At 40.2% G+C, this 14,199-nt stretch overlaps 1 protein-coding gene across 1 annotated transcript in view; it reads left to right on the forward strand.

Moving 5' to 3' along the window:
• The window catches only part of AUTS2 (activator of transcription and developmental regulator AUTS2), a gene marked incomplete at its 5' end in the record, with an annotated part of 130,732 nt that overhangs the window by 90,355 nt on the left and 26,178 nt on the right, over positions 1–14,199 (forward strand). Inside the window, one exon of the mRNA XM_083350233.1 lies at positions 10,021–10,092. Within this exon, the coding sequence (XP_083206359.1) occupies positions 10,021–10,092 (72 nt within the window). The remainder of the gene's footprint in view (positions 1–10,020; positions 10,093–14,199) is intronic.

Raw genomic sequence — 14,199 nt, forward strand, 5'->3', positions numbered from 1 at the left:
TATGCCCAAAAATGGAAAAGAAAGGAAACACCCACTGAAGAAGAAATAATAGATAAAATTTTATCCTGCGCTGAAATGGACAGGTTAACCCTAGAGATTAAAAATAAGAACGAAACGGAGTATTATGAAATTTGGCAAAATTTGTACAATTGGTTAGAGTTAAGGAGGATCGCTGAGATGAACATTGATTGGTTGATAATATAAGGATTTCTTATTAGCATCTATATAATGGACATAACTGAAAGATATGTAAATATAACGCTGAGGACTGTATGACAGTTTACTAAAAAAAACCCGACAGATGTTATATATCTGCCTCCAGAGGTGGTGAATGCTCCAACACTGGAGGTTTTTAAGAAGAGACTGGACAGCCATTTGCCTGAAATGGTATAAGGTTTCCTGCCTGAGCAGGGGATTGGACTAGATGACCTCCAAGGTCCCTTCCAACTTTATATTATTATTATTATTATTATTATTATTATTATTAGTAGTAGTAGTAGTAGTAGTAGTAGTAGTAGTAGTAGTAGTAGTAGTACAGTTTGTTATACTCGGTCCTGTTATAGACTGTATTTTAGGTTTTTGTTATTTCTTTCTGTAACATAAGACAATACTAATAGTAGTGTTGTAGCTAGGGAAGTTGAATCATGTCCACTTTTGTTTTTAAATGTATATTTAATAAAACTTTCTAAAAAAAGTAAAGAATGTAATTTAACGAAATATAGGCAGTCCTTGACTTACAACAATTCATTTAGTGACCGTTCAAAGTTACAATGGCACTGAAAAAATCAACTTGTGACCGTTTTTCACACCTACAACCCTTGCAGGAGCCCCGTGGTAATGTGATCAAAATTAAGACGCTTGGCTACTGACTCATATTTATGACGGTTGCTGTTTCCCAGGGTCATCATTTGCAACCTTCTGACAAGCAAAGTCAATGGGAAAACCAGATTCACTTAACTGTGTTACTAACTTAACAACTGCAGTGATTCACTTAACAATGGTCGCAAGGAAGGACAAGAAATGGGCAAAACTTACTTAACAAATATTTCACTTAGCAACAGAAATTTTGGACTCAATTGTAGTCATAAGCAGGGCTTTTTTTGTCATAGAACGCTCAGAACGGAGTTCCGGCACCTTTTTTGGATAGAACCTTATAGGGTAGGCAAGGCGGGTTGTATGACATGTGTGAGTTCCGGCACCTTTTTCTTTTACAAAAAAAGCACTGGTCATAAGTCAAGGATTACCTGTAAATATTATAGTGTCACCTCTGGACCATTTTAGATTTGAGTGGGTGACTAAGAAAGCAATTTGTCACCCATTTAGAGAAGTAGCCTAAGTTATATTTTAAAACCAACTTTTTAAAAAAAAAGTGAGAGAAAGTATAATCTTTCTAAACTCTAGATAGTCTCATGCAAAAGTAGTAAACATACAGAGGAAATGGGGCTGTTAAAATCTCAGACATTGTCTTAAAAGAATTCTGAAACTATACTTACACAGGAAAAGATGAAATTTAGAGCAAATTATTAGGGGAGGAGTGCAATGGCTCAGCGGATAAAGACAGCTGAGCTTGTCAGGTGGAAAGCTGACAGCCCGGGTTCGAGATCCGAGCGCCACATGACAGGGTGAGCTCCCATTATTGGCTCCAGCTCCTGCCCACCTAGCAATTCAAAAGCATGTAAATGCAAGTAGAGAAATAGGTGCCACTTTGGTGAGAAGGTAACAAGTCTTCCGTGTACTTCAGTATATAGTCATGCTGGCCACATGGCCACATGGAAATGTCTTCAGAGAATGCTGGCTCCCTTGGCTAAGAAACCAAGATGAGCACTAGCCTCTAGAGTCAGAAATGATGGAGAAAGAAAACCTTTACCTTTACATGAAGTGTCATGGATCTGCAGATATTTTGAGAGGGGGACTCAAAGCAGAGATGTCAATTATATAGACTTCACCCAACCTGAGGTTTGCAGAGATTAAAAAAAAAGTAATTAACATGGCCTAACAACCTTGGTTGAATTCTTTTCAGAGAGATATTTTAAACATCCATTGCCTCTTAAGTTGAATGAGGTGGGCATTGATAATCTTCCTTACCTTGGCTTTCATGTGTTGAGGCATGACTCTTTCCAATGATTTGAATATTGGATCTCCATTTCTCAGTGAATGGGAGGACTCACCCAAACTTGTCTGGACATTCTGTACAGTTTAGAGGTGGGATGAATTTGGAGAGCAAAAAAAAAAGGGGGGGGAAGGCTATTTAATTTGGGATTTGTTTTAGCCATGGTTTGTGGAATGAACCAAGAATAGTATCCTTGCCAAGATTACAAATAAAATGGTTGGGTTTTCATAACTTACTATGCTAAAAGGAACTAAACAAAATTATGGTTTTGGTGTGTGAATTAAATCAGAGGGAAGCCTAAGGCTTCACACTATAAGTGCAGGAATATGAATGAGAAGATGACAACTTAGAAGTGGTGATGAGATCTTCAGACAAACTTTCAAAGCTTTCCAATTACTGTAAACTTTGTATGTTAGATATTTTATTTCTTTGTATGGAGCATTTTGTGTGTGGGGGGAGGGGTGGATATATATGTACAATGGAAAATTATCTTTTCAGCAGTGTGTTTTAAATCTACACTTTTTCAGCATGAATCCACAGCTACGTTTGCTCAGTGTGAACACCAGCCCCACTAACGGTGATTTAGGCTGCTTAAATATGTAGATTATGGCTCGTTAGCAAAGGCCTTCATATGTATGCTAATCAGTCTGTTAAGAATCCATTTGAGTTAAATCATCCATGGCATTGTAGATGGTTTGTTTTCTGAATATTTTTTTTAAGAAAGTAATTCCTTAACTGAGGATTTTCTCTTGATTTCAGGATCAGTTTCTCTTATGAAAGAAGAGTCTTGCAACTTAGGGTGGAAATACTTGATTTTCCCAATGCACACCTGTGTCCATGGGTTGAAATCAGATGCTGCAGTTAGAAATAGGGGATAGGGAAGGAAACAAAATGGAAAAGATCAGCCTTTAAATCATCACCGCTCACATTGTAAAATCATGCCACTTCAGTCTATTTAAAATGTATATTTTATTTATTTATTTATTTATTTATTTATAAAATTTGGCTGCCCATTTAACCACAGGATAACTCTGGGTGGCCTACATCCATAAAGTATACTTTATATGTTATATTTAGTGTGTATATATATATATATGTAGATCTAGAGTCTCGGGTTTCTTCCCGCGTTCCTTTCATCTTCAGAAAGTTGTGGCGACGTTTCGACGAAATCCCATCCGTCATCATCAGGCCGGAGTGTTCCTCCTGCTGCTTCCAGGAGCAATGCGTGGTCTGGCTGTTCCTTTCCTTCCAACTGCCGGTGGGGCTGTGTTCTGACTGGGTGGAGGCGTGGCTGCTTTCTGATTGGGTGGGGGTGTCCTCCGATTGGGTGGAGGCGTGGTTGTCTTCTGATTGAGTGGAGGCGTGGCTGTCTTCTGATTGGGTGGATGCGTGGTTGTCTTCTGATTGGTTGGAGGCGTGGCTGTCTTCTGATTGGGTGGGGTGTGTTCTGAATGGGTGGGGTTTTTTGTTGTGTTGTAATATCCTGAGTGTTGTGATTTGGTGTCCTGAGGAGTGGGCTGTGTAGTGGCCTCCAGAGCTTTGGTTTGGCTCCGAGTTCGAGGACCTGCTATGTATCTCTGGTATGGGTCAGTCAGGTTCGTGTGTGCGTTCTTCTGCTTGGGTGATGGCACTTTTGCTTGACTTGTTCTGTCTTCTGTGTGGGGGAGTTTTTGTTCTGGGTGTGGATGAGTCTTGCTGGGGCTGGTGGCATTTGGGGTTGTTTGTTGGTTTTTTAAATCCTTGTTTGCTGAAATTCGTTTCTCTATCAATGCTGGTTTCCAAATGTCATGTAGGCGGGAGGTGTCGTCTCGCTTGTTCATACTGTCTGGGTGTTTTTCTATTTCAATGGCTTCTCTGATTATTCTGCTATTGAGATGTTCTATTTTGGCGATTGTTTTTGTACCTTCAAAATTGATGTTGTGTCCCGTAGTGTTTATGTGTTGTACTAGTGAAGATGTGTGATCTTTCTTCTGTACTGAGTTCTTATGTTCTTCTACACGTACCTCTATTCTTCTGTTAGTCTGTCCGATGTATGTTGCTGGACAGGAGGCGCATGGGATTTGGTATATGCCCTGGTTTTCCAGTTCTATTTTGTCTTTGGGATTTCTCAGGATGGTTGATATCTTTCTGTCAGTGTTAAATGCGGTTTTGATGTTATGTTTGCGTAGTACTTTACTGATTTTGTCGGTTGTTCCTTTTATGTAGGGCAAGATGGCTCGTCCGTTGTTCTGTTCTTCTTCTTGGATGTTTTTCTGTTTCGGAGTCCCCTGCTGAATCATATTGGTGATTTTGTTTTTTTGGAACTTGTTTGCTGTCAATATGTCTGTCAGGGTGTGTAGTTCTGTTTGTATATGTGTTTTATCTGCAAGGCGTCTGGTTCTTGTTATTAGTGTTTTGGCTACTGAATTTATTTGTGCTGGGTGATGATGTGATTGCGCATTGAGGTAACGGTTGGTGTGCGTTTTCTTTCGGTAGACTGTGTGTCCTAGGGTACCGTTTTGTTTTTTGTATATAAGTACATCCAGGAAAGGTAACTGGTTGTTTGTTTCAATCTCCATGGTGAATTTTATTTTGGGATGTAGGCTGTTCAGGTGTGTTAGGAAGTTTTCTAGCTCCTTTCTTCCGTGGGGCCAGATCACGAAGGTGTCATCCACATATCTGAGCCACAGTTTTGGTTTGTTTGTAGTCTTTTCCAGAGCGTTAGTTTCAAATTCTTCCATGAAAAGGTTTGCGATAACTGGTGATAGAGGGGATCCCATTGGTGCGCCTTCTATTTGTTTGTATCTCTGGCCTCTGTGTATGAAGTATGTGTTTGATAAGCAGTGTTCTGCTAGTTCTATAATATGGTTTGGTGGTTGGTATTTGCTTCTTATTGTTGATAGAGCTTCTTGGACTGGCACCTGGGTGAATAGTGATACCACATCGAAGCTGACTAGCAAGTCTTTTTGGTCTATCTGTAGATTTTTCACTAATTCTATAAAGTGGTATGAGTTTTGGACATATGAAGCTGCCATTTCTGCTTGAGGTTGTAGTTGTTTTGCTAGGTATTTAGCTAAGTTTTGTAGTGGTGAGCCTATAGAACTTACTATGGGTCTTAGTGGGATTCCATCTTTGTGTATTTTGGGGAGGCCATATAGTTTTGGGCATCTGGATGACTTCTCCCTGGGAATGATTGTTTGTTGGATTTCTTGGCTTATAGAAGTTGATTTTATCTTTTTCTTGGTGGTCTTTTCTAGATAGGTTGTGGGATCTGTATATATAGGTTTGTATGTAGTTTCTTTGAGTAAGTTGGACAGTTTCTCTTCATAGTCTGATGTGTCCATTACCACTGTAGCATTGCCTTTATCTGCTGGTAGTATGATTATGCTGTTGTCTTTTCTTAGGTTTTGCAATGCTACTTGTTCTTCTTTTGTTAGGTTGCTTTTGGGTGGTTTGCTTGTGCATAGGATGTGGGTGACTTCATGTCTGACTTGGTCTGCTTCATCTGCATTGAGTTTAGTTAAGCTGGTTTCAACTCCACATATGATGGTTTCTGTGGGAATTTTCTTTGGTGCAACAGCGAAGTTGAAACCTTTTGCTAGGACGTTTGTTTCTGCTGTTGTTAGTCTTCTGTGGGAGATGTTATGCACTACTTGTTGTAGATGTTGTTGTGATGTGGTTGTTTGGTTGTTGTGGTTCTCTAATTGTTTGAGTTTCTTTGAATGTCTGTTGTTTTTATAGATGGTCTCTGTTTCTGCTCTCCAAACCGCCAGTTGTTTCACTTTGTCCCATAGTATCGGGTGAATAATGTTGCTGAGTTTGAGATGTAATGTTAGTAGGTCCTTGTTTGTTTGGTCTAATTGAAATCTTTTATTGTGGAGTTCATTTCTTAGTAATGCCATTTCTGTTCTTCTTAGAATGCGTTTGGTTGAAGTGGTATTGATGTGGAATTTCAATTTGAAACAATTTGGTCTTATATTTTGGTCTCGACATTGGCATAGGAAAGGTATGTCACTTAGTATTCTTGCTCTTCGTACTTCTGACTTTTCGTAAGTCCTGGTTAGTTGGTAGATGTCCTCCCCGTAGAGGTATGATATTTGTTTTCGTAGATTCTCGCGGGTGTCTGTATGTGTAGATCTAGAGTCTCGGGTTTCTTCCCGCGTTCCTTTCATCTTCAGAAAGTTGTGGCGACGTTTCGACGAAATCCCATCCGTCATCATCACGAAATCCCATCCGTCATCATCACTGATGATGACGGATGGGATTTCGTCGAAACGTCGCCACAACTTTCTGAAGATGAAAGGAACGCGGGAAGAAACCCGAGACTCTAGATCTACACATACAGACACCCGCGAGAATCTACGAAAACAAATATCATACCTCTACGGGGAGGACATCTACCAACTAACCAGGACTTACGAAAAGTCAGAAGTACGAAGAGCAAGAATACTAAGTGACATACCTTTCCTATGCCAATGTCGAGACCAAAATATAAGACCAAATTGTTTCAAATTGAAATTCCACATCAATACCACTTCAACCAAACGCATTCTAAGAAGAACAGAAATGGCATTACTAAGAAATGAACTCCACAATAAAAGATTTCAATTAGACCAAACAAACAAGGACCTACTAACATTACATCTCAAACTCAGCAACATTATTCACCCGATACTATGGGACAAAGTGAAACAACTGGCGGTTTGGAGAGCAGAAACAGAGACCATCTATAAAAACAACAGACATTCAAAGAAACTCAAACAATTAGAGAACCACAACAACCAAACAACCACATCACAACAACATCTACAACAAGTAGTGCATAACATCTCCCACAGAAGACTAACAACAGCAGAAACAAACGCCCTAGCAAAAGGTTTCAACTTCGCTGTTGCACCAAAGAAAATTCCCACAGAAACCATCATATGTGGAGTTGAAACCAGCTTAACTAAACTCAATGCAGATGAAGCAGACCAAGTCAGACATGAAGTCACCCACATCCTATGCACAAGCAAACCACCCAAAAGCAACCTAACAAAAGAAGAACAAGTAGCATTGCAAAACCTAAGAAAAGACAACAGCATAATCATACTACCAGCAGATAAAGGCAATGCTACAGTGGTAATGGACACATCAGACTATGAAGAGAAACTGTCCAACTTACTCAAAGAAACTACATACAAACCTATATATACAGATCCCACAACCTATCTAGAAAAGACCACCAAGAAAAAGATAAAATCAACTTCTATAAGCCAAGAAATCCAACAAACAATCATTCCCAGGGAGAAGTCATCCAGATGCCCAAAACTATATGGCCTCCCCAAAATACACAAAGATGGAATCCCACTAAGACCCATAGTAAGTTCTATAGGCTCACCACTACAAAACTTAGCTAAATACCTAGCAAAACAACTACAACCTCAAGCAGAAATGGCAGCTTCATATGTCCAAAACTCATACCACTTTATAGAATTAGTGAAAAATCTACAGATAGACCAAAAAGACTTGCTAGTCAGCTTCGATGTGGTATCACTATTCACCCAGGTGCCAGTCCAAGAAGCTCTATCAACAATAAGAAGCAAATACCAACCACCAAACCATATTATAGAACTAGCAGAACACTGCTTATCAAACACATACTTCATACACAGAGGCCAGAGATACAAACAAATAGAAGGCGCACCAATGGGATCCCCTCTATCACCAGTTATCGCAAACCTTTTCATGGAAGAATTTGAAACTAACGCTCTGGAAAAGACTACAAACAAACCAAAACTGTGGCTCAGATATGTGGATGACACCTTCGTGATCTGGCCCCACGGAAGAAAGGAGCTAGAAAACTTCCTAACACACCTGAACAGCCTACATCCCAAAATAAAATTCACCATGGAGATTGAAACAAACAACCAGTTACCTTTCCTGGATGTACTTATATACAAAAAACAAAACGGTACCCTAGGACACACAGTCTACCGAAAGAAAACGCACACCAACCGTTACCTCAATGCGCAATCACATCATCACCCAGCACAAATAAATTCAGTAGCCAAAACACTAATAACAAGAACCAGACGCCTTGCAGATAAAACACATATACAAACAGAACTACACACCCTGACAGACATATTGACAGCAAACAAGTTCCAAAAAAACAAAATCACCAATATGATTCAGCAGGGGACTCCGAAACAGAAAAACATCCAAGAAGAAGAACAGAACAACGGACGAGCCATCTTGCCCTACATAAAAGGAACAACCGACAAAATCAGTAAAGTACTACGCAAACATAACATCAAAACCGCATTTAACACTGACAGAAAGATATCAACCATCCTGAGAAATCCCAAAGACAAAATAGAACTGGAAAACCAGGGCATATACCAAATCCCATGCGCCTCCTGTCCAGCAACATACATCGGACAGACTAACAGAAGAATAGAGGTACGTGTAGAAGAACATAAGAACTCAGTACAGAAGAAAGATCACACATCTTCACTAGTACAACACATAAACACTACGGGACACAACATCAATTTTGAAGGTACAAAAACAATCGCCAAAATAGAACATCTCAATAGCAGAATAATCAGAGAAGCCATTGAAATAGAAAAACACCCAGACAGTATGAACAAGCGAGACGACACCTCCCGCCTACATGACATTTGGAAACCAGCATTGATAGAGAAACGAATTTCAGCAAACAAGGATTTAAAAAACCAACAAACAACCCCAAATGCCACCAGCCCCAGCAAGACTCATCCACACCCAGAACAAAAACTCCCCCACACAGAAGACAGAACAAGTCAAGCAAAAGTGCCATCACCCAAGCAGAAGAACGCACACACGAACCTGACTGACCCATACCAGAGATACATAGCAGGTCCTCGAACTCGGAGCCAAACCAAAGCTCTGGAGGCCACTACACAGCCCACTCCTCAGGACACCAAATCACAACACTCAGGATATTACAACACAACAAAAAACCCCACCCATTCAGAACACACCCCACCCAATCAGAAGACAGCCACGCCTCCAACCAATCAGAAGACAACCACGCATCCACCCAATCAGAAGACAGCCACGCCTCCACTCAATCAGAAGACAACCACGCCTCCACCCAATCGGAGGACACCCCCACCCAATCAGAAAGCAGCCACGCCTCCACCCAGTCAGAACACAGCCCCACCGGCAGTTGGAAGGAAAGGAACAGCCAGACCACGCATTGCTCCTGGAAGCAGCAGGAGGAACACTCCGGCCTGATGATGACGGATGGGATTTCGTCGAAACGTCGCCACAACTTTCTGAAGATGAAAGGAACGCGGGAAGAAACCCGAGACTCTAGATCTACACATACAGACACCCGCGAGAATCTACGAAAACATATATATATATATATATATATATATATATATATATATATATATATATATATATATATATATATATATATATATATATATATATATATATATTACAGTGTGTATTATATACACTAAAAACATAAAAGACGTTAAAAGAAGCCAATTTTCATTGATGGTTTAAAAAAATGTGGCTCACGTTTCAGCCATTTTCTTTTTCTAAAAATATATATCTAATTTTCCTTACTCAGATATAGAATTTTAAAGCAAAAGCTGGATCCAGCAAGGCTGGGGGAAATTAGCTGATGGACAAGTTGGTCTTTGTCCAAGATGGACATTGAAAAGACACTGAAGCAGTACTTCGACTTCCCAAAATTGCAGAACATCTCCATAAACTTTGAGAACGGAGTTGGAGACTCTTCAAGGCGGTTTCATCTCTGAGGAGATGATCTCACTGAAACAATGGGGGTTTTATCTGTGAGCTTCCTCTCTTTCCAAAACTGATTATATTTAAATAGGTGCATGTTTAAATAATATACGTTTCATGTATGTTACATGTGACATTTGCAGACTTCCAATCCTATTGATGTTGCAACAAGGCCTGGAGCTCTTCCCCATACTCTCTTACAGAAGGATCCCAGGGTAAGTCCTGTGAAGTTGCAGCTTCTAAAAAGAAAAAAAACAAAACAAAACAAAACATGGAAATACCTTTTTTTTTAAAAAAATCCAAACCAAATTAAAGAAAGAAAACTATAGGTTAGTCCTCGACTCACAACCGCAGTTAGACTAGTATTTCTGTTGCTATGTGGTGTGGTAGATAAGTTGCATGAGTCTCACCTGATTTTATGTCCTTTTTTTGCCATGGTTGTTAAGTGAACCACCTGGCCGTTAAGCAGCTCCGACGTCTCACATTCCATTCAGGCATTTTATTCAATGCTTTCTGTGCCCTTTGATAATGTCGGTCCCGAATCGGCGCTAAATTGCATTGGCTACTAATTCCTGTGAATCGTTTATTCCGCCCGACCACAAATGGGTGAATTAATGGAACTGGAAAAAAAATAATTGTACAAGATTTGTAAGCAATCTGGTCATTCTCTCCCTGGGAACATCAAGATAATAGCATCAGACTGAAGTTATATATCTTGGGGGGCTCCCAAGGGAATTAGTTGCTTCAGCACAGGCTTCGTAATCCTCTTGGGCACTACAGCTAGTCCTCGATTTACAACAGTTCATTTAGTAACTGTTTGAAGTTACAATGGCACTGAAAAAAGAGACGACCAATTTTCACATTTACGACCGTTTCCAGCATCCCCATGGTCACCTGGCAACTGATTCATATTTATGACGGTTGCAATGCTTTGGGGTCATGTGATCAGCTTCTAGGACCTTCTGAAAAGCAAGGTCAATGGGGAAACCAGATTTACTTAACAACCGTCTTACTGAGTTAGCAACTGCAGTGATTCACTTAACAACCGTGGCAAAAATGGGGCAAAATTCAGGTAACAAATGTTTCGCTTAGCAACAGAAATATTGGGCTCAATTGTCATAAGTCGAGGACTACCTGTACCATCCTTTCTGGATTCTTGGCCTATCAAGCCAGTGCTGTAAATGTAGAATGAGATATGGTTGTACTTCTGAGTCTTTAGCTCGCTATTGTAGTGCTCAGAATAACAAAGGGAGCTTGGAAGTCTTCTAGTCCAACTCCTTGTTCAAGCAGGAGATCCTATATCATTCTGGACAAATGATTGTTCAATCTCTTCTTAAAAACCTCCAGTGGGGCACTCACAACTTTTTGAGGCAGGTTGTTCCACGGATTAATTGTTCTGAGCATCAGGAAATTTCTCCTTAGTTCTAGGTTGCTTCTCTCCTTGATTAATTTCCACCCATTGATTCTTGTCCTACCTTCAGATGCTTTGGAGAATAGGTTGACCTCCTCTTCTTTGTGGGCAGCCCCTTACTTTTGGAACACTGCTATCACGTCACACCTAGTCCTCCTTTTCATCCTAATACTTCTCACTGTCTATGCAGCAAGTGCTGTTGACTTCACACAGATACATAGACGTTCCATCTCATCAGGAATGTCCATTCCTAAGAAGTCCAGTTCTATGGGGGACTTTGGGGCATGGTCAGTTGGATGGTCACAGGCATTTAAAGTTAGAATATGGTATTGCTGGCAAATCCAGCATTGGCACCTGTGCTTTGTTTTTCATATGTTGGCCCCACGCCCCCCAAAAAACATAAATAAGGTTTATAGGATGAAATAACAGCCTGAAAAAGGGCAAGTAATTACTTGAGCTTCCATGAATTCCTTCAAAAAGGAATCAAAGCTCTCTAATAATATGAATCAATTCTTGGGTATTTGAACATCACTTCATCAGAGTTCAGCACAGTTTAATCCCAATGAAGTGTGTGCAGCCAAAAGGAATTATGATCAGAAAGTTCTAAAAAGAAATTCAATTATATCATAGCCTCAAGACCCTAGCCTGCGCTAAGAGCCCTCCGAATGAGAGTTTCCTTCATAAGTCATAAATAGTGCTGACCGTAATACAGCGCATTCTTAAATTTCTGAAACTGATGCAATAAAATCAGCTCCAAAGATCCATTCGAATTTAAATAGGCCGCTATGAACGCAATAATTTGATTTTCTCTAGATTGCATTTTATATCCTTACCCATTTTCATAACTTCAGGCATTTGATGCTGATTATTGTTTAGTTAATCACTGAACCTGTCTGTCATTGCAGTTTCTAGACTCTGGAGAAAAGAGCAGAAATCTAGCATATGCTGAAAGTTGATCTAAGCTGGCAGAGAAGCCGGGGGTGGGGAAGGGGGGTTAGCACTGATGATTATTTTTTATATTGGCATTTTTTCCCTTGGTGAAAAACCATCTCTTAACACCTGAGATTATTCCCAGTACTATTTTTCATTCATCTTGAATTTTAGAATGGAACGACTCCAAGGTGCTTCAAGAGAAGGGGATGGGTAGGAAATACAAATTAGCAATTCTTTATGGATAATTCAGCTGCTTCTCAGATGCATTCTCCCTTTTTTTATCTTCCTGAGCTTATGCTTAGCCTGAAACCCAAAGTCAATTATTTCCTTTTCAGTGTTGAATGAATGATGCAGCTCCAGGACAAACTATTACTTTGGAGACATGTTTCCTAGGAAGTTGACTATCTGTCAGAATGATATATGTGATCGCTTGCCCCTAGGCTCTCAGACTAGAGAGAGAGAGTGATATTAAATTATGTCATCTCCACATGTATGAGATTTTACCTGAGGAATTTCTCAGTTCTTAACGATGTAGATCTTGTGTGGTGTCTTTATTTATACTGACCACCAAGAGGCAGTACAGGATTAGAGTCATGCTCTGCTGAGATTGTTCAATTCCATATAAAGAACGATTGCTGGAATTGGGTATGTCTAGTTCAGGGGTCAGCAACCTGAAACAGTGAAAGAGCCACTCGGAACCGGTTCCCTCACAAAAGGAAAAACTGGGAGCTGCAAAAAATGTGTGCACATGCGCCTACATGCGCGCATGCGCAGAACAGGGTTTGAAGAGTGGAGCCAAGGCGAGATATGCACCTACCCTGCATATTTGAATTGATTGGTTTGAGGACTGGGAGCCACAGGAGACGGCTGAAAGAGCCACATGCGGCTCCGGAGCTGCGGGTTGCAGACCTGTGGTCTAGTTTAATGAAAAGAAGGACTAGGGGTGGCGTGATAGTCTTCCAATGTCTAAGGGGCTGCCACAAAGAAGTGGGGGGTCAACCTATTCCCCAAAGCACCTGAAGGCAGGACAAGAAGCTATGGAGGGAAACTAATTCAGGAGAGAAGCAACCTAGAACTAAGGAGAAATTTGCTGACAATGAGAACAATTAATCAGTGGAATGACTTGCCTCCAGAAGTTGTGTGTGCTCCAACACTGGAGTTTTTAAGAAGAGTTTGCATAACAATTTGTCTGAAATGGTATAGGGTCTCCTGTCTGAGCAGGGGGTTGGACTAGAAGACCTCCAAGCTCCCTTCCAACTGTTACTCTGTTCTGTTCAGGCAGAATTCTGAAAATAGTACTGTTATTCAACCGTGGCAATCTTAAGACATATGGACATCAACTCCTAAAATTCTGGGAGCTGACATCCATACATCTTAAAGTCACTGCAATATAGGATGAAACCAGCCATGTTCTGCTTCTTGGTGGTGAATTTAAAATAATTAACAGAAGGTGGATTGGGATTTCTTTCTTTCTTTCTTTCTTTCTTTCTTTCTTTCTTTCTTTCTTTCTTTCTTTCTTTCTTTCTCTCTCTCTCACTCTCTCTCTCTTTCTCTCTCTCTCTCTCTTTCTTTCTTTCTCTCTCTCTCTCTTCTTTCTTTCTTTCTTTCTTTCTTTCTTTCTTTCTTTCTTTCTTTCTTTCTTTCTTTCTTTCTTTCTTTCTTTCTTTTCACCATTCTTCAGCCAGAAAGCTCCCAGAATGACTTATAAATATTAGCATTATCCCCCTTGGACACACAGACAAAAACAGATGGGAAGGCAAGATGGGTTAAACCAGATTTGATCCTCCTGCAGTCCTTATGAAGACTAAATGGGAAACCAACAATTCAAATACATTGTCTAGAAAAACAGCTGGCAGTAGGCATAAGGCCAAAGCTGACAAAGCACTTGCTTTGTTTTTCTCCTGTCTCTATTAAGGTATCAGGAAGTGCTTACTTGGGGCTACATGTACAACTTAGAATATGCTAATGTTTTCCATTT

This window comes from Vipera ursinii, assembly GCF_947247035.1.
Source record: "Vipera ursinii genome assembly, chromosome: 1".
Lineage (NCBI taxonomy): Eukaryota > Metazoa > Chordata > Lepidosauria > Squamata > Viperidae > Vipera > Vipera ursinii.